General features: G+C 41.2%; 1 protein-coding gene and 1 long non-coding RNA gene across 5 annotated transcripts in view; one reads left to right on the top strand and one right to left on the bottom strand.

Annotated features, from left to right (window-relative positions):
* ATG7 (autophagy related 7) overlaps positions 1-19,555 on the top strand; it is a 272,173-nt gene that overhangs the window by 19,790 nt on the left and 232,828 nt on the right. For 3 of the 4 annotated variants that reach the window (XM_037728835.1, XM_037728836.1, XM_037728837.1), the window contains 5 exons: positions 3,954-4,126; positions 4,634-4,688; positions 11,789-11,906; positions 13,756-13,833; positions 18,141-18,257. In XM_037728835.1, coding sequence (XP_037584763.1) covers positions 3,967-4,126; positions 4,634-4,688; positions 11,789-11,906; positions 13,756-13,833; positions 18,141-18,257 — 528 coding nt within the window. In that variant the 5' untranslated portion in view covers positions 3,954-3,966. Of the gene's footprint in view, positions 1-3,953; positions 4,127-4,633; positions 4,689-11,788; positions 11,907-13,299; positions 13,388-13,755; positions 13,834-18,140; positions 18,258-19,555 lie in introns of those variants that run through there. The other variant, XM_037728838.1, reaches the window with a different exon arrangement.
* On the bottom strand, positions 88-13,025 carry LOC108284649. Its single transcript, XR_001817294.2, has 2 exons — positions 12,897-13,025; positions 88-623 (listed from the first exon to the last, which is right to left on the bottom strand). It is a non-coding gene; the product is annotated as an uncharacterized LOC108284649 (long non-coding RNA).

Below are 19,555 nucleotides of genomic sequence, written 5' to 3'. Positions count from 1 at the left end.
CCCCCCCCCAAAGTAGCATGACCCACTGAACCTGGCTAAATCACCTGTTTTCCATTGGGCAAAATTATAAAAATTCTTTCAAACAGCTAAAAGCCAAAAAATATTTAATAGGAGTTGAGGGTGCATTCAAATACATTTGAGGCGATTTTGAGGTGGGGCCTCCAAAAATAAGTGCCAGTGACCTGTAGGCATCAAGATAGCACCAAACCCACAGCAGCATCACTTGATGTAATAGGCAAACTCCAGATTTATGGCCTCCATCACTATTCCTTCTTCTCTCACCAAATCTTCTTTCCTCCACAGGAAGTAGGGGTGAGACCCAGGCATCCTCATTTTTAATAACCGCTCACGATGGTGAGTGTTTGAAAACGCTTGGTCAGGCACTGTGAGGCATGATGCTGCAAGCCATACTGAGGCAGTGGAGAATTTTAGGAACTATGATGTGTTGTCTTTTGTGATCAATGAAACTTACCGATTATATAGAAAAATATTTATTATGATTCCCACCTCATACCTTCTGTTTGCTTTTATTTTTTTTAAGCCCCCATTGTGTATCTTTCATTCATTCAGAATTGGACTTCTGTTGCCAAAGCATCTTTTTAAATGTGGAAAGCATATTCAGCCTGTTGAAAAACAAGAACAACAAACCACCCATTAGGAATCCAATGGCAATCTAAGCTTCCCCTCTGAAACTTGCTGGGGATGAAGTCAGTTGCTCCCCTGTGGTGATTCTGCCTTTACAGCCTGTTCTCTTTTGAGCATTCTACTACAAAATTGCATTTTAGAAAGCCACCGCCACACTCCTTTTAAACATAAAATCCAATGGCATTAACCTGTCATTTTCTTTGATTTCTAGTGTTCATTCATCATTACGCTTCTCAAAGTTTTTTATTGCTTTGGGTTGGTAGATGTATGTACTGTCCTGGTGTACCAATTACAGCTTTGTTTTACTGTTTCTATTTCCTTTTTCTTTCTTTCTTTCTTTCTTTCTTTCTTTTTTTTTGATGGAGTTTCCCTCTTGTTGCCCAGGCTGGAGTGCAATGGCACGATATCTCAGCTCACTGCAACCTCCGCCTCCCATGTTCAAGCACTTCTCCCTCAGCCTCCCAAGTAACTGGGATTACAGGCATGCGCCACCATGCCCAGCTAACTTTGTATTTTTGGTAGAGGCAGGGTTTCACCATGTTGGTCAGGCTGGTCCCGAACTCCTGACCTCATGTGATCCACCCACCTTGGCCTCCCAAAGTGCTGGGATTATAGGAGTGAGCCACCATGCCTGGCCTATTGATTGTGTTTCTTTTTACTCCCTAACTGTGGACATTCTTTAGGACTTTGTGGGGCTTCTCTTTCTCTGAGTAACTTCTAAGAACTGATCATTCTCACCTGTGTTACCTATGCTCTCAGTATTCATATCCAGTTTCCTTGGCTTATCTTTGACCTGCTGTTGTCCACAGCTGAAAATGTCTTTCATTATTACTCTCGGAAACTTGCTTTGCCTCTCAAGGGGCTTGTCTTTCACTCAGACTGCTATTCTCCTGGCCAGTCATGGCTTGACACCTTAAGGGCTTTGTTCTCTCTTTCATTCCTTGAGTCTACCAAGATACCAAGTTAGGTCACCTTTTCTCTTAAATCAACCCCAACAAGGGTCTCCTTCTTTTCAGTCTTACTCCTCTGCTTTAATTCAGATCTTTATCAATCCTTGAGCTCTTAGCTGATTTTCCTGCCTGCCTCCTTCAAAGCCCTTTAGCCACTGCAGAATCATATTCACCATGCAGGACTGCCACTGGCTTCCTCCTCCAAAATTCTTTAGCCTCTCATTTGAAACCTCTCCGTAGGTGTTCACCCATCCTGCTCAGCTGTGTGTGTGCTGGTCTTGCACGGCACAAACCTTCCACCTGAGGACAGCTGGTCTCACATGTCCCCATTTCTGCCACGACTGTTCCTCTGCTCTTTTTGTTCCTTCTGCCCTCTACCCATATTCCCCCACCCCTTACCTATCCTTTCCAATATCACTCAGTGCTTACCTTCTTCATGGAGCCTTTCCTAGGGCTCTGTTTCACATTCATCCCCTTCTTGATTTGAATACCTTTTATGTAGATCACTAACTTTGTATTTCATAACAGTTTCTTTCAATCCAAAACTCCTTATCTCTAATTCTAAATCCAACGAGTTTGGAAAACTGAAAGCTTTTTAATAGTCTTGGTGCAGAACTCAAGCAAAACCTCCTTGAGTAGACATGAGCTATATTTTAAAAATGTATCCCATTTGGCCAGGTGCAGTGGCTCATGCCTGTAATCCCAGCAAGGCCAAGGCACGAGGATCATGAGTCCAGGAGCTCAAGACCAGCCTGGGCAACATGGCAAGACCTGGTCTGTACCGAAAATACAGAAAAATTAGCCAGGCATGGTGGTGCATGCCTGTAGTCTCAGCCACTCGGGAGGCTGAGGTGGGAAGATTGCTTGAGCTTGGAAGACTAAGGTTGCAGTGAGCTGAGATTGTGCCAATGTACTGCAGCCTGGGCAGCAGAGCATGACCGTGTCTTAAAAAAAAAAAAAAAAATGTATCCCATTTACTGTGATTATTCGTAGGTTCTGCTGCAGAAATACTCATATGGCTGGTTGTGGGGTAATTGGACAGAATGGAAAGTGAAGGGACCTCATAAATTTGCTTTTTGGAGCTGCCAGATTTCTTTAGTATTATGCTTCTCAAACTGGGGTGTGTTACCCCTGAGAGTATGGAGGGATTATAGAAAGTTAACAGCATACATGTGTGTGATTGCCAGGAAGGTCAAATTTATTTGATAATTTGAGGGGGATAATGAAATAATGAGATATGTATCATGGCATAAAATGCAAAATTTCCATGCATTGAAAAGATAAAACATGAGATTTCAAAGAAATGTAGGCACTGTAGGAGGTGGGGAGAAACACATCCTTCATTATCTGCGTCATCTAGAGGTGCTAAAGCATTACTCTCATACGGGTAGAATTCTGGCAGTTTGGATTGTTGCATTTCTGAGTGGCCAGATTTAGGATTTTGTACTTGCAGAATTCTCCAGGACCACACAAGATGACAAAAGCTTCTGAGATAGTGACTGTGTCGAAGAAGGAATAGCAGTAGTACATCATTAGTCCTTATTTGAGACTGACTCAAATAGGGAAGGAAGAAGCATAAACGTTAAGGCCAGAAAGTGTTGTTTGGAAAAATCACTGTCATGAGGAGAATCAGCTTGGCAACATAGGCCAATTAGGATAGTTTTCAAAGTTGTGTCTTTTTTTTTTCTTTTTTTAAATTATTATTCTTTTAAGTTCTGGGGTACATGTGCAGAACATGCAGGTTTGTTACATAGGTGTACACATGCCATAGTGGTTTGCTGCATCCATCACCCCGTCATGTACACCAGGTATTTCTCCTAATGCTATCCCTCTTCTATCCCCTTACCCCCTACTATCCCTCCCCTATCCCACTAGCCTCTGACAGGCCCCAGTGTGTGACATTCCCCTCCCTCTGTTCCAAAGTTGTGTCTCGAGTGAAATAAGCCAGTCACAAAAACACAAATACTGCATGATTCCATTTAAATATAGTAGTCAAACCCATATAGACAGAAAGTAGAATGGTGGGTGCAAGGTCCTGGGGGAAAGGAAATGGGGAGTTATTGTTTAAAGAGTAAAGAGTTCCAGTTTTGCAAGATGAAAAAGTTCTTGCAAAGAGATCTGTTTTACAACATTGTGATTATACTTAATACCACCTAACTGTATACTTCAAAATAATCTAGATGGTAAAGTATATGTTACGTGTTTCTTACCACAATCCAAAAAGAAGTTGTGTCTTAAGATATCCCATAGACATCTCATTACTTTTTGTTTGTTTGAATTAAGCTTTATTACAAATGTTCTTTCTCATGAGCTTTTGCATGGATATGTTATTTTACTGTGTTCCGTTTTGTTTTTTAGTAGGCAAGAAATAATGGCAGCAACTACGGGGGATCCTGGACTCTCTAAACTGCAGTTTGCCCCCTTTAGCAGTGCCTTGGATGTTGGGTTCTGGCATGAGTTGACCCAGAAGAAGCTGAATGAGTATCGGCTGGATGAAGCTCCCAAGGACATTAAGGGTTATTACTACAATGGTAGGTAATAGTAAATTTCATTTTCTATCATCTTCTGTTATCCTCTCTGTCCTCCAGTATAGTGTCAGTTTTCCTGTAGAAAGGGACAGCCATGTCTTTTATAATCAGTGCTCTTCACCAGTTTCTATTTTACTTCCTGACTGTTTGATCCCCGTTCATTTTAATTTCTTTTCTCTTGTTGTGAGGAAAAAGAAAGAGAATAGAGAAACTCAAAATTATTAATTCAAATAATACCCATTACTTAGCATTGCTGGGGGAAGAGATTGGAAATTTTTTTTTCCATTGAATCTTTTTTATATTCTTGGCAAATGTCTCATATTCACAAGAGCTCTTTCACATTCTGCCATTATCTATCCATACATATATTATCTATGTATCATAGATCATCATAAATTGGATGGGGCGCCTTGGGCTCAACAAAGAGAACAAAACTATTCATAAGCATTTTTGTTATGAATGCTGCTATTTCTGACTTGTCATTGAAAATGTGATAATGCTTCTGTCCAGGTGACTCTGCTGGGCTGCCAGCTCGCTTAACATTGGAGTTCAGTGCTTTTGACATGTGAGTATTTATTTGTTCAAAATCTGAAGTAAAGAACACTGCTTTTGGCAAGGAATGAGCATGCTTACCTCCCTCATAGGTGGACCACAGGAGGAACTAGGGAAGCACCCGGTGAGCAGAGTCAGCCCCTCACGATTCTCATACCTCCCATAGAGATGAGTGCTAGATGCTTAGGTCTGTCTGGTTAATTTTTCACCATGTATTTATCAGAGTCTATTAGGTACCAGGTGCCATCTAGAATGAGACATAGACGATATCCCTCTTGGTTTTGATTGTAGTTAATATTTTGTGATCTTTTATTGACACCTCTCAATTTACTCCTTTAGTTGCTTGTTCATGGGCATTGATCAATGAATGTTTATTAGGCAACTTCTGTATACAAGCCACTGTGCAAGGCATTATGGTGGTATACAAAGGAATATGATAGATACATCCTCAAAGAATTTTTTTTTTAATCTGCTTGGGAGCTGTGGGGAGTTGCTGGAGAGAGGAATCACGTACATTTTTTTTGACAGAGTCTTATTCTGTCGTCCAGGCTGGAATGCAGTGGCATAATCTCAGCTCACTGTAACCTCCGCTTCCTGAGTTCAAGCGATTCTTGTGCCTGAGCCTCCCAAGTAGCTAGGATTACAAGCATGCATCATCATACCTGGCTAAGTTTTGTATTTTTTGGTAGAGACAGTGTTTCACCATATTGACCAGGCTGGTCTTGAAATCCTGACCTCAAGTGATTCGCCTGCCTTGGCCTCCCAAAGTGCTAGGATTATAGGATTGAGTCACCACACCCAGCCAAGAGACACATTTATTGAGCACTTAATTAGCTGGGCATTTTCATAAACATCTGTTCCTTCAGACTTGCCAGGTGTGATTTTTCTCTCTTGTTCAGATGAGGAAACCACAGAATGAAAGGTAAAAGTGGCTTGCCCAGGGTGATACATAGCCAGATTTAGAAGGCAGGGGTGAGAGAAAAAAGTGTATTTATAAATATATTTCTGAAATTCATCTGAGTAGCTACAGGGATTTTGCTATCTTCTGTAGAAACAGAGAAACCAGGAGGGGGATACAAATTTAGGAGGAGACAAGTTTGGCTTAGAATATGTTGAGTTTGGATGACAATGTCTACTAGAAATGTCTAGGAGGAACCGGAGTCAGGGAGAGAGGATCAGACTAGATTTGGGAGACATTCAGGTAGAGGAGAAAGAGAATACAGATAGTCTCCAATTTATGGTGGTTTAATGACTTTGTGACTTTATGATGGTGAGAAAGCAATACACATTCAGTGGAAATTATACTCTGTGGACCCATACAGCCATTCTGTTTTTCACTTTCAGTACAGTATTCAGTAAATTACACGAGATATTCAACACTTTATTATGAAACAGGCTTTGTGTTAGATGATTTTGCCCGACTGTAGGCTAATGTAAGTGTTCTGAGCGCATTTAAGGGAGGCTAGACTAAGCTGTGATATCTGGCAGGCTAGGTGTATTTATAAATAGAGTTTTGGTTTATTATATTTTTCCAATTTATGATGAGTTTATCAGAACATGGTAAGTCAAGGAGCAGCTGTATAGTGTAAGAACAAAAGGTGGCTCATGCCTATAATCCCAGCGCTTTGGGAGGCTGGGGCGGGTGGATCACTTGAGGTCAGGAGTTGAAGACCAGACTGGCCAGCATAGTGAAACCCCGTCTCTACTAAAAATACAAAAATTAGCCAGGCGTGGTGGCAGGCACCTGTAATCCCAGCTATTCGGGAGGTTGAGGCAGGAGAATGGCTTGAGCCTGGGAGGCGGAGGTTGCAGTGAGCAGAGATCGTGCCACTGTACTCCAGCCTAGGCGACTGAGCATTACTCTGTATCAAAAAAAAAAAAAAAAAGAACAAAAGGTGCAAACAGTGAATGCCTCTGATTAGGGAGGTGAAAGACATAGAGAACTAGCAAAGGACACAGGGGTTGTCAGAGGAAAACCAGAAAAGTGTTACAGAAACCAAAGAAGGAAATGCTTTCAGGAAAGAAAGAGAAGATGGCAGTGTCAGAAGCACAGAGGTCAATTCGAGGGCCGTTGTGTTTGCTGATTAAGTCTTAGTGGTCCTTAAGAATTAGTTTGAGAAAGAGGTTGGAGCTGAAACCATGTTGAGGGCCGTTAAGATTATTGAGAATTGAAAAAGGCTACATTGTTTTTCTGCTTATTGTACCTCAGCAGCATCAAGATGGAGAATTTTAGGAAGATGGAGTCTTTAAGATCTTTCTGGCTTTTGAAAGTGGCAATAGTCAAATATTAGGGTATTTAAAATAAAATGTCCCTAGAATTTTTTTTTTTAATCTCAGAAAATCAGTACGTTTTTTCTTTTATCTCAATCCAGTTGCAAAATTTGAAAGCATGACATACATCCACAATGATGTTAGTATTCGTATCTTTGAAAATGTATGTATTGGTGTTTCTTGTTCCCTTCGGAGCTTTCTTGCTCCATCGTAAATTCCTTGTGGTTACCCATCAAAAGAAATTGAATTCTAATAATCTCTCTCTTGTTTTGGCAAACTAACTTATTTTGGAGCCATTAAGATATAGCAAGGAAAATACTGGAAATGTATAAGTATTAAATTGTGTGAAGATGGTACGTGGGGAGCATCAACAGTCTGTTTCGTGTAATCTGGAGAGCCTCGTGTTCGTCTCAGACTAACCTCACTCCTGTCCTTATTCTTCTACTGTACTGAAGTTTTGTTTGTTTTTTAAGGCTTTAATAATTTTATTCTTTAGAATAATTAGAAACAGGCAGTTCACAGAAGTTAGGTTTGAACTTATTACAAAATGTGAGCATCTTAAACTTCAGTAATCTAAAAATTTAGGTTGAAGGAGATAAGAAAATCTGTGATCCTGCAGCTATGACTTTCACACAAATTGCTCATTTTCACTCGCCATATTTTTTCTTTAACCATTGAATACCCTCAGTATGCGAGGCACTGTGGTAGACGGTGGGAGGTGAGCAGGACTAAGACGTGGTCTCCAGTGTTCTGAAAATAGCCCTAGATTTGAAGTTTGAAGACTTAGAATCTGTTGCTAATTAACTGTCCTTCAATAAACTCAAAAGTTTTCTCAACTTTTGTTTCCTCATCTTTAAAATGGGTTCTTGCTTTCTAATGTTCCTTCCAGTTTTAAAAGTCTGTTACTTTCTGAGTCCCTATGAAGATGGCTGGGAAATTTAATGAAAGTGCTTGGGACTTCTCAGAAGACATGATTTCTTTATTTAAAATTATTTCCTTTATTATTACCCCATCTTTGTTTTGATTGCTGTATATCTGCATGGGTTACTAGAGAAATTCTTTGTGAATTTATTTATCAAAGAAGAAATATCTACAATGTGCAAATGTGTATGTATTAGGAATACAAAGACTTGTGAAATAGGTTCTCCAGAGTTCCTCTACTGTATGAGAGAGAGAAGTAGAAGGCAAATATTTGCATTATAGTGTGCTCTGTGCTATAATAAGCGTGGAGAGGTAATCATTATCTCAGGAAAACTTATTGATTGCTTCCTCTGTGCCTTGATAATAGAATGTGCTAGGTGCTGGGCATAGAGACAGGAATAAGATACAGTTGAAGAGCTAACAACCCTAGTACTCACTTGTAGATGTCAAGAGTATCTCAGCTTTGCATAGCACTGGGTAAGTCCCTTTTACTTCGAGTCCCTGGGAGGCTTATGGATCTCTGCAGGCAGCAGCACAAGGATCCTGTTCTCTCAATTGTATTAGATGAATTGTCAGTCAAGTTGTATTTTATCAGGCACCAACTGTCTTAAACTGGAGGATGTGTCTTGAGGTAGGGTGTCCTGCTGAATCAGACCCAAAAATGTAAGGGCCCAAACACAAAGGAAGTTTATTTCCTGCTCATCGAATAGCCCAGGGCTGCTGGTTCAGTCTTCTTCCATGTTGTGGCTCCATCATCCCTGAGGACTTTGCATTTTCATGCTGATTAAGACAGTTGTCACTTTCAGGTAACAACTGATTAATGTGGAAAGAGAGCCAAGGTGCAAATAGATGGAAGAGATACACAGTCTGTTAAATGCCCTAGCGGGAAGGGACACTCAGATTCTACTGAGGAGAGTTCATGGCCTCACCTGTCTTGCAAAGAAGACTGGGAAGTATGGAACCCAGCTAAAAACATCATGTATGTTTTCTATTTCTGCTGACAAGGAGGAAAATAGATTTCGATTGACAATCTCTATACCAGTGTGAAGCTGATAAATAAAATAATTTTCCTTTCTCTGGGCCTCGAATGATCAACATTTGAATGAAGAACATTTCTGTGGGTTTCTTTCCCTTGAAGAATATTTGTCTTTATTCATAAGAAATATTTTTCTTTTGTAAGCCTCAAGTTGGACCTAATTAGAGAAATTGAAGGCATAATCCTTGCCCTCAAGGAACTGAAAAGGTAGTGAAGGAAGTAGGAGTCATATGCACCAACTCATAAATACAGGGTAGAGGCTGTGTGTATCTTATTCTCTGCTACATTACCAACACTCAACACAGATCTGGGGTGTACAATTTGCTCAAGTAACCGTCTAATTGAATTACAAGCGGTCTAAGTGCGTGGCTGTCAAAATGGCATGCAGTGTGGTTGATGGAAAGATGCCAGTGGACCATGTTAGATAATGTTTGTTACAAAAGGAAACTCTGTGATTGCTAGGGAAATCTGGAGAGGATAAAGAAGCATGACCCCCAACTGAGTGTGACTTTCTGGGTTCCCAACATTCCCTGTAGGCTTGTGAAGCTATGTGTGAAGTAGATTCCTCCAGGTATAAAGAGCACTTGTGCTCTTCCAGAGGATTTATTCCATTCTGACCACCTGCCTGCCTATTGGCCAAGTGTAACTGGTGCAACACAGCCCCAGCACTTTCCTGAGTCATCACTGTGAGACTGAGTGAAGGCCAGGCATCTTAGCTGTAATATCCTCAAAGCAGGTCCAGTCTTCTGGCTTTTGTGAGATCTATTTTTTACAGGTTAGTATGTATATTATTGTGAGTTCACTGTTGGCCTTAGTATGTGGAGAAAAATTTCTAATTCAGATCCTTTTAGCAGCTATGTTGAGATATAATTCACATACCATAAAGTTCACCCCCTTAAACTGTAGAATTCATTGGTTTTTAGTAGATTCACAGAGTCTTGCAACCATCACTACTAATTCCAGAACATTTCCATCTCCCAAAAAAGACACCCTTGGCAGTAACTCCCCATTCCCCCTCCTCCATACTCGCCAGTCCTAGCCAACCGTAACTCTACTTTCTGTCTCTGAGGATTTGCCTATTCTGCACATTTCATATAAATGGAACCATAGGAAACTAAACTAGTAAGTGTCAGAACCAAGATTTGAACTAAATTCTCTTGTCTCTAAGTCTCAGGCTCCTTCCCTCTCATTATCTTTTTAAATTCATTTTCCTGTCACCTCCCATGATGAAACTTTAGTCATGAAAAATGCTTCTCCTTTGAAGCTTCGGATTGTCCTGGCTAATTAACTTGCATAAGTGCTGATGCTCCTACAAGCCTAGCTGTCTTGCAGTTGCTTGAGCTCTTGGTATGCAGTTTTCTCTTTTCACAGAGTGAGGCTTTGGTATGGCTCTCACACACCTGGGAAGTTTGGGAAGAAGGGCACTTTCCTCCTCTGTGCTTGTGTCCAAATTAGATCATAGCATCCTTCCTTCTGTTTCCACATCCTGTTTCAGCAGCAGTTTCATAAAGCCAAGTCAATGTAGAGGCTTAGTTTACCAACTGCTCTGCTTTCTTTGCCTTTCCTCTGGGCTTAATCTTTTCCCTTTGGATGTCCCCATGTCACCTGGATGAAAAATATTCTTTTATTGAAGGAGCATCGTGACAAACCACCTGTGATTTTCTGACTCATAGCTCTCAAGGGAAGGCTCTGGCCATTGATAGACAGCATTTGACAGAATCATGTCATTCATTGCACCCCTTCATACCTGTTCTAGGTTTAGACTTCTACTCCTTCAGCCCCATAAACCCACTTTTACATGGATTCTAAATGAAAAGACACAGGTTCTTCTAAACCGTATAGCTATCATCAGTGCAATCAGTAAAAAGGCATTCTCTCTGCATTAGTTGTGATAGCAGTAGTAGGCTACTAAAGAAATGAATATTTTCATGTAACATCTGTAACCTCTGAAATGTAAGTTAATCATTTCAGAGGAGAAACCAGATTTGTCCACATCTGAATTCGTATTCAGAATCAACTACTCTTTTCCTGACTTTGCTTACTCTAGTGACTGTGAGGCCTTTGGAGGCAATGTAGAGTATGTGAACCTGGCAGCATGACAGATTGACAGGTAGCCCAGGTGTGAAAGATTTTGTCTGTGAGACTCAACCATCAGGGCCTTGCTCAACAACAGGTCTGTGCAGAGCCCCGTTTGGGGTGGGCTAGGTTGTAGGACAGTCATGAGAACACATACTTCCTGTCCTCATGGAGCTTACTGTCCTACAGCTGGGTGGGTATGACTGTAGTTCTTGAAAATGCTCGAAAATATTATGCCGAGTTTTATGTGCCAACTCTTAGCAGAGAAAATGGAGATAGCTTTTTGTAAGAGGAGACATTAGAGCAGGTCCTTGAAGCCTGGGAGGGTCTGAGAGGTGGGGAGGGCACAGCACAGTACCGTTGGACTCAGCTAGTTCTTGTTTTAGATTCAAGCTGTGGCTATTATTATGTGACCTTAGGCTAGTTGCTTAAACCTTTAAACGGGGGGAAAGAGCTGTTATGAGAATTCAAACTGTGCACAGTTCCTGGCTCAACAAATATTTCCCTCTGGTTAAAGATGTTAAAGAAGAAAAAATAGGAAATGAACTTCTCTTTGGGGAATGGTGGAAGAACAGCATCCTGACAGGTTAGAGTACAGGGAGTATACAGGCTTTTGGAGGGGAATGGTGCCTGTTTTTAAGTCCTTGATTGATGATGTTCATCTTTTTCCAAGAAAACATACAGTTAATCTTCTGTTTGCCCTACAGAGCAATACCCCTTTTCTCCCACTACCATGGTGGTTGACTTGTCTTTCTCTGGCTCTCTATGTCCCAACTGTGCCTGGCTAACCGTGTTTCTCTTGTATCTAGGAGTGCTCCCACCCCAGCCCGTTGCTGCCCAGCTGTTGGAACACTGTATAACACCAACACACTCGAGTCTTTCAAGACTGCAGATAAGAAGCTCCTTTTGGAACAAGCAGCAAATGAGGTTAGCTGGGAAAATGTGATGTATGTGTCATATTTCCTGTGGTCCTGGCAGGTACAGTGTTTGTGATCAGGCACATGGTTCTGCCGCAGAAACTGGCATATGATAGGAACTTAAAGACACTTGTGGGCTTTGGTATATCTTCCCAGAGAAAATACTCCCAGCTGTCTCCTGTGTTGGCAGGAAGGTCAGGGAGAGGACATCCAAGCTCTCACCTGGGATAGACTGGAAATAACAAGGCAGGGCAGAGGTTAGGTAATCAGTTTGCTGTTCCTCTCCAGCCAGCATTTTGAAGCCACCAGACCTCTGAGAGTTGCATTTCTGTGGCTAAATGCCTCTGGGCACTCTGTTCCTTGTACCTTGGAAGAGGCTTGGCAATCCTGTGCACATGGTGGCATAGGAGATTATCATGTGGTCTCTCCAGTGTCTTTGCTTATCTAATATACTGCATCTGATTTTCAAGGCCTCTGTGGTCTGACCCTGTTTACCTCTTTGGCCCTTCTGACCTGTAAGTCTTGCCCTTGCATTCTCCGACTCTGTCACAGCAAATCACATGTAATTCCCTCCACCTACTTTCTGTTCTGTCCTCTCTTCCTGGAATGTCTTTCCTTTGCTTCTTTACATTGGAGTTAGTGAGAGGAATTAAAATGGGAGGTGGGGGCAGTTTATTTCAATCCTGTCTCGCTCCTTTAATTGATGAGTCTTTACACCAGTCTTTATTATGCCACGAGTCTTGTTGGTGTGGGTGCAGTGGTCAGGTTCCCTCACATCCCTTGGGATAGATGGTGAGGATGGTGGTTTTTCTTGCCCTGTGGCTTGACTGCCCCTGGGACTCCGGCCTTGGGTGCACATTTGAAAGGGAGTCTCCAAAGAGTTGGGTCAGGCCTTCATCGTCTTGGAAGAAAGCAGGTTCCTCCCCACAGAAATATCCCACCCCTCAACTGGGGCCCAGAGTTCTCCTGGCACATCCTGCCCCACACTCCTTTGGCTTACCAGAAATTGGGGGCCTCTCTTCAGTGATCCAGCTCCTCCAAGGCCAGTATGTCAGTAGCAGGAACTTACTTCTGCTTGCTTGCTTCCCTCTTCCACCCATACTTAGTGCAACTGTTTTGTCTTGCTTAGTAACACCAAGTTTAGCTACAAATCTTAGCTACAAAAACATCTTGTGATCCGCAGCTGCTGACCAGCACCAGCATTTGCTCCTAGTCTCAGTACTTGCTGAGTATACATGAACTTGAAGTTTGTTCTTCTTTCTTCATCTCTCAGGACAAGATAATTTCAAGGCTTTAAGAAACCCCTGTATATATTTCACAGCACTTCCTTTGAGAGCCCCCTCCAGGCTCTTTACCCTCCCACTTCCCCAGCTGAGTCTGCGGAGAATTCCTCCCATAAATTCTACCTACTTCTTTGACAGCAAATCCTACATGGCGCTGAAGTTACACATTGATGCCGGACTCTCTCTCTAGATTGTGAGTGTCTTGAGGGTAGGGACTGACTGTCTTTTATTGCTGTAACCCTGATGTGCCCGTATATAGTAGACAATAAATAAATACTTGCTGAAGGAGACTGTAGAGGCATGAAAATGGCCTGATTGCCTCGTCTCTGCTGCCGAAATCTGCTGAGAGGAGGCACCTGGGTTCCCTCACTTGGCTTAGTTGCTGAAGGGAGTGTGGCTGGGAGAGAGGCAGTGTGAAGTGAGCAGAGTTAGGTAACGACCCACTTCATTGTTTGGGGTAAGTAGTGCTGTGCCTGTAGCTAAGAAGAGCCTGCTTTTCAGCTCCACACTTCGCCTGAGAGTGAGAAGCTCAGAGATGCCTGGTAACCTGCCTTGACGCTTTTCTTCTTCTGGCAGATATGGGAATCCATAAAATCAGGCGCTGCTCTTGAAAACCCTGTACTCCTCAACAAGTTCCTCCTCTTGACATTTGCAGTAAGTAAATGGGCTCTCGGTTGCACAGAGGCTGGTGAGATTCCCTGGCTCAGCCCAGTGTACCAGTAGAACAGTCTGCTCTCCTCTTTGAAGCTGCTACCTTCTGTTATTTAAATTATAGCTGTTAATGCTCATTTGATTAGAGGCCAGATAGTGCTGACACCTATTACCAGTGCTAACATAATTCATCCCTATAGATCATATTGGCAGTAACTGCATAGTTTATGTAACACAGTGACCCACCTCTTATTCAGGGCATGATAAAGTCAGGTTCAGGAAATGTGGTTTCATTGTTGGTAATGCTTTTGTTAAATACTGTCCTACAGAGGTCCATCCGAATAAAGGAAAGGGGCTTCTGGATTAGAGGAAATCACACTGTATAGCTTGACCACACAATTCCTTGTTTTTTTTGTTTTTGTTTTTAAAGACAAAAAATGTTTTCTATAAGCAAAATCTAATTAAATGAACATTAAAGGCAGCCTTGAAAAGGAAATCGTATTAGAGTAACATGTGCTGCCCGGTGAAGAAGGGGTAGGATGTAGACGGAAGGACCTGGCCTCGGTGAGGGGAAAGTAGGGAAAAGGTAAAGGTTGGTTATAGTGATACCAGTGTGTGTGTGCATGTGTGCATGCACACACACAGATACCAGCTGTACAGACACACACTCATGCACACACACAGTGTACACACAGGTGTATATATATATATATGCACACACACACACACATATATATCTGTGTATATAAAACTAATTATATCCTTTATTATTATAGTGACAATATAACATTCTGTCAAATGTATGTTCTATAGATTCCTGTTGTATATAGGTGATTTCTAATATTCTGTTATAAAAAATGCTAGTCTGGGCACATTAGCTTATGCCTGTAATCCCAGCACTTTGGGAGGCTGAGGCAAGTAGATCACTTGAGGCCAAGAGTTTGAGACCAGCCTAAGCAACAAACATGGTGACACCTTGTCACTACAAAAAATACAAAAAGTAGCCGGGTGTAGTGGCACCTTCCTGTGGTTCCAGCTACTGGGGAGCTGAGATGGGAAGATCATCTGAGCCTGGGAGATTGAGGCTGCAGCAAGCTGTGATTGCACTGCTGCATTCCAGCCTGGACAGCAGAGTGAGACCCCGTCTCAAAAAAAAAAACCAAAAAAACTGTAGTATATTGAAAAATATACAGTATTAACCATATTGATATTTTTTCCTGCTCATTTTACTTCTTTAGAATAAGTTCATTGGAGCAGGCATATAAACACAGTAATGTTGCTGTGTATTAAGTGCATTGTTTTACCACAGCATCATCAGCTTTGGATATTAATCCTCTTTCCCACTTTTTTTTTTTTTCCCACCAAATTCTTTCCCAACCTCCCACAGTTCCTCCTAGATGCAGAGGAGGGCTCTGATTTATTGCCCAAGGCAAAGGAGGGTATGATAGGAATCAGACAAGACCAGTGGGTGGCTATCTACAAGGAACACATTTTCTAACAAGTTATGATGCTTTCTATGTAATAGTGGAAGTGACAGGAAAATGTTTAAAAAATTCTTTGTCAGATTACTTGGCTCACTTTGGCATTAATAATTTGTCTATACATTTCGGTAATTCTATAGGTTCTTTACTAGAATAAATTGTAAGTATTGCTAGTTAAAGATTTCTAGTTATTGAGTATCAGTACACTTTCTGTACCAAGAATTCTCATTAGTAGAACATACTGCCAGTTAGCATTTAATGAGAAAAATAACATTAGCCCTTACTTAAAGTTTTAAGGTTTGCCTAGAGTCAGTATGTGTGTTGGTCTTGTTGCCTTGTTTACTGAGCATTGTTAGCCTGGCTTAAAAAAAAAAATAAGTCTCTGTCTTTTAAAATCTTCAGACACTAAGGATTTTATGTTTAATTTAATGGAGGTCCTTTGTATCCTGAAAAGAATCCTAAGAAATGCAAGCCTTGACTGGGCGCCGTGGCTTACACCTGTAATCCCAGCACTTTGGGAGACCAAGGCGGGTGGATCATGAGGTCAAGAAATCGAGACCATTCTGGCCAATGTGGTGAAACCTGTCTCTACTAAATACAAAAATTAGCTGGGTGTGGTGGCACATGTCTGTAATTCCAGCTAGTCGGGAGGCTGAGGCAGGAGAATCTCTTGAACACAGGAGGCGGGCATTGCAGTGAGCCGAGATTACACCACTGCATTCCAGCCTGGTGACACAGCAAGACTCCGTCTCAAAATAAATAAATAAATAAAAGAAATGCAAGCCTTTTGGCCTTTGAAGACGACCTGATAAAGCTTCTTAGAATTTGTGAGGTCCAGCTAGGTTTGGTGGCTCATGCCTGTAATCCTAGTACTTTGGGAGGCCAACACAGGTGGATTGCCTGAGCTCAGGAGTTCAAGACCAGTCTGGCCAACAAAGTGAAACCCCATTACTACTAAAATACAAAAAAAAAAAAATTAGTTGGGCATGACAGCATGCACCTTTAGTCCCAGCTACTTGGGAGATTGAGGCAGGAGAATTGCTTGAATTCAGGAGGCGAAGGTTGCAGTAAGCCGAGATCATACCACTGCACTCCAGCCTGGGCGACAGAGCAAGACTCTGTTTCAAAAAAAAAAAAAAAAAAAAAAGAATTTATGAGATGCTTCATCTTGAATTGTTTAACCTTTTACTAAAGATCAGTTATGACAAATCATTTAAGTACAAGGAAGAGAAAATAATCTCTAGAGGTGTTTTTGCTTTCCTTCTCCTATTTTTAGGACCCAAAGGACTAGACAGTTCGTTAATTTCAGTTTCGCAGTTCATTTTGCCATTGTGAAGAGGGAATTTGTTCTTAGATGATCAATGTATAGCAAAACTAGAGACCACAGAAACTACAATTACTAGACTTTCTCATCTGGACACATGTTTATATATACATTTACATTTTAAAAGTCACCTGGTATGATTCCATTTATATGAAAAGTCCAGAATAATAGGCAAATCCATAGAGACAGAAAATAGATTAGTTGTTGCCAAGTGATGAGAGGAGGGGGAATGAGGAGTCTCTGCTAATAGGTATGAGATTTCTTTTTGGGGTGATGAAAATATTCTGGAATTAATGGTGATGATGGTACAACCATATCACTAGACTAAAAAGAAACTACTAAATTGTATACTTTAAAATGGTGAATTTTATGGGCTGTGAATTAAATCTCAATAAAAAGTCATCTAACAACCATCCAATTTTAATTCTTAGCAAGATTCAAAAGGAAATATTAATGAACTACATAAACTGAATTTATATTCAGTGGTCACAGGCTTTTAGGCCAGCTGCCAAATACCAGCATATGTCTGGAATGCTACCATCAATGATTAAGGGCCCAAAAGCTGTGGGAATTTTGAAGCAAGAGCCATTAACCTGAGTCGGAACAGTGTCAAGGACAGCCTCACAAATTCTTTCCCCTGGGTCACCTCCCCTGGTGGGGGGATCGGTCAGATACACTCATGAAGATGTAACCTCTCCTATTCACCCATGCACCTTCCTACTTAGAGCCTCTCCATGGCTGTAACCATGCGCTCACTTTATCTCTGCTCCATCCAGAAAGTGAGATGCCTGATGTCTGGGCCTAGGATTTATTCTTCTTATTGTTAGTGTCTTATGTTTTGCGTCATACGTAGCAAGGGCTTGATAGTTGTTGACTTAAATCCACTAAGGCATTTCCAAAAGCAGTATTATATTATTTCAGGCATGCATAGTGAATAGCACAGCTTCCTTAATAACATGTAATTTATTTGATTGTGAAGAGAATGGTAACTGTGGTTGTGCTTCTGTAGATGGTACATTGAGTATGTTTGGTCAGTGGAAAAAAGCTTAAGTTTTGGAAGCAGAGTTCTGATCTCTTCTCTTCCCCTTACCACTTACCATCTTTTTTGTTGTTGTTCAGGTTCTTAACCCCTTTGTAAAATTCAGCTTTCTGTTTATAAAATGGGATAATAATAATTACCTCCCAGGGTAGTTTTGTAGATTAAAGGATGATGATGATAATATCAATTAGTTATTGCATGCATTTTCTGTTAGCAGGTAGCCAATAAAGTATATTATGTTTGTCCTCATATTATTAGTGGTGGTATGTGAGACTGTTTTGGGAATACAAAAGTCCTGTATTCTATCATGAGTTCTGTTGGGGATGAGGATATTTGACAAGCTGGACATATTTTATTTGGATCAGCTTTGCTATCTTAATTGGCCTTGAGAAGCTACATTAATAGATGCATTTCAGCTTAACTTAATGGTGCTATTGTAATAACGTATTTATATTTTTTATTCTAGGATCTAAAGAAGTACCACTTCTACTATTGGTTTTGCTATCCTGCCCTCTGTCTTCCAGAGAGTTTACCTCTCATTCAGGGGCCAGTGGGTTTGGATCAAAGGTTTTCGCTAAAACAGGTATCAACAAATAAACTAAAATACACATAAAATTGGGTTGAATGTACAAGAGTAGTTATCTAGTTCCTGCCAAAGACAAACAGTTCCTTCTCAGGTTGAAGAGATGGTAACTGGAATCCTCCAAAGGTGATACTAGGAGCAGACTTATTTAGATAATTTTTGTAAAGTCATTTTTTGTGTATATATACATATTTTGAGACTGGGTCTCACTCCTATTGCCCAGGCTGGAGTGCAGTGGCACAATCACAGCTCACTGTAGCTTCAACTTTTTAGGCTCAGGTGATCGTCTCATCTTAGCCTCCTGAGCACGTGGGACTACAGTCGTGCCACCACACCTGGCTAATGTTTGTCATTTAATAGAGATGGAGTTTTTCCATGTTGGCCAGGCTGGTCTTCAACTCCTGGGCTCAAGCGATCTGCCTGCCTTATCCTCTCAAAGTTCTGGGACTACAGGCATGAGCCAACCTGCCTGGTCTGTAAAGTTATTTTGAAGATGTAATTTTCCAGGTTTTCAGTGGTATTTGGTGAAATGCTAAGCCAGTAAGGGGGAATTTTAGGAACATTTTGAAACACCGAAATAATTTACTAAAACGTGGTCTTCAATTTCAAGTGGGGAAACATAAGGCAGTACACTTTGGGAAAGAGTCTTTGAAACAAAACAAAAGGCATTCTCCTATTCTGGTGCCAAGTTGCAGAACTTTTCTACCTGGCGTGGTACATACAGAGTTAGTCAGTGACATTTGGGATAGATAATAAGGTCATTACAGATGGTCCCCAGAAGAGCAGTTAAAATAATCAGGCTGGTAGAATAGAGAACCTAAACTAGAGAATTCTTATTGTTTTAAGGCAGAGATTATATGTCAAGATGATTTGAATTCATGAAACACATCAATCACTGAAGCCCTGAATACTGAACATCACTCAGGGAGCTTCCATAGAGCTGTTCAGGGAGCAGCCATTATTGATTAAAAATTTTTTTTTATTTTGTACAAATCCAAGATTGTGGTTTTGTGGAACTAATTTCCCATGAAGAAATATAAGTGGGGAGAAAGGATTTTGGATGAGAATTAACTGCTAGCAGGTATCGAGTTTCTTTTGTTGAGGACAAAAATGGTCTATATTGGCTGGGTGCAGTGACTCCCACCTGTAATCCCAGCACTTTGGGAAGCCAAGGCTGGCAGATCATGAGGTCAAGAGATAGAGACAATCCTGGCCAATATGGTGAAAGCGTAACTCTACGAAAAATACAAAAATTAGCTGTGCATGGTGGTGCACACCTGTAGTCCCAGCTACTCAGG

Source organism: Cebus imitator, unplaced genomic scaffold, assembly GCF_001604975.1.
Source record: "Cebus imitator isolate Cc_AM_T3 unplaced genomic scaffold, Cebus_imitator-1.0 Scaffold281, whole genome shotgun sequence".
NCBI lineage: Eukaryota > Metazoa > Chordata > Mammalia > Primates > Cebidae > Cebus > Cebus imitator.
This window is presented reverse-complemented; position numbering and strand designations above follow the sequence as displayed.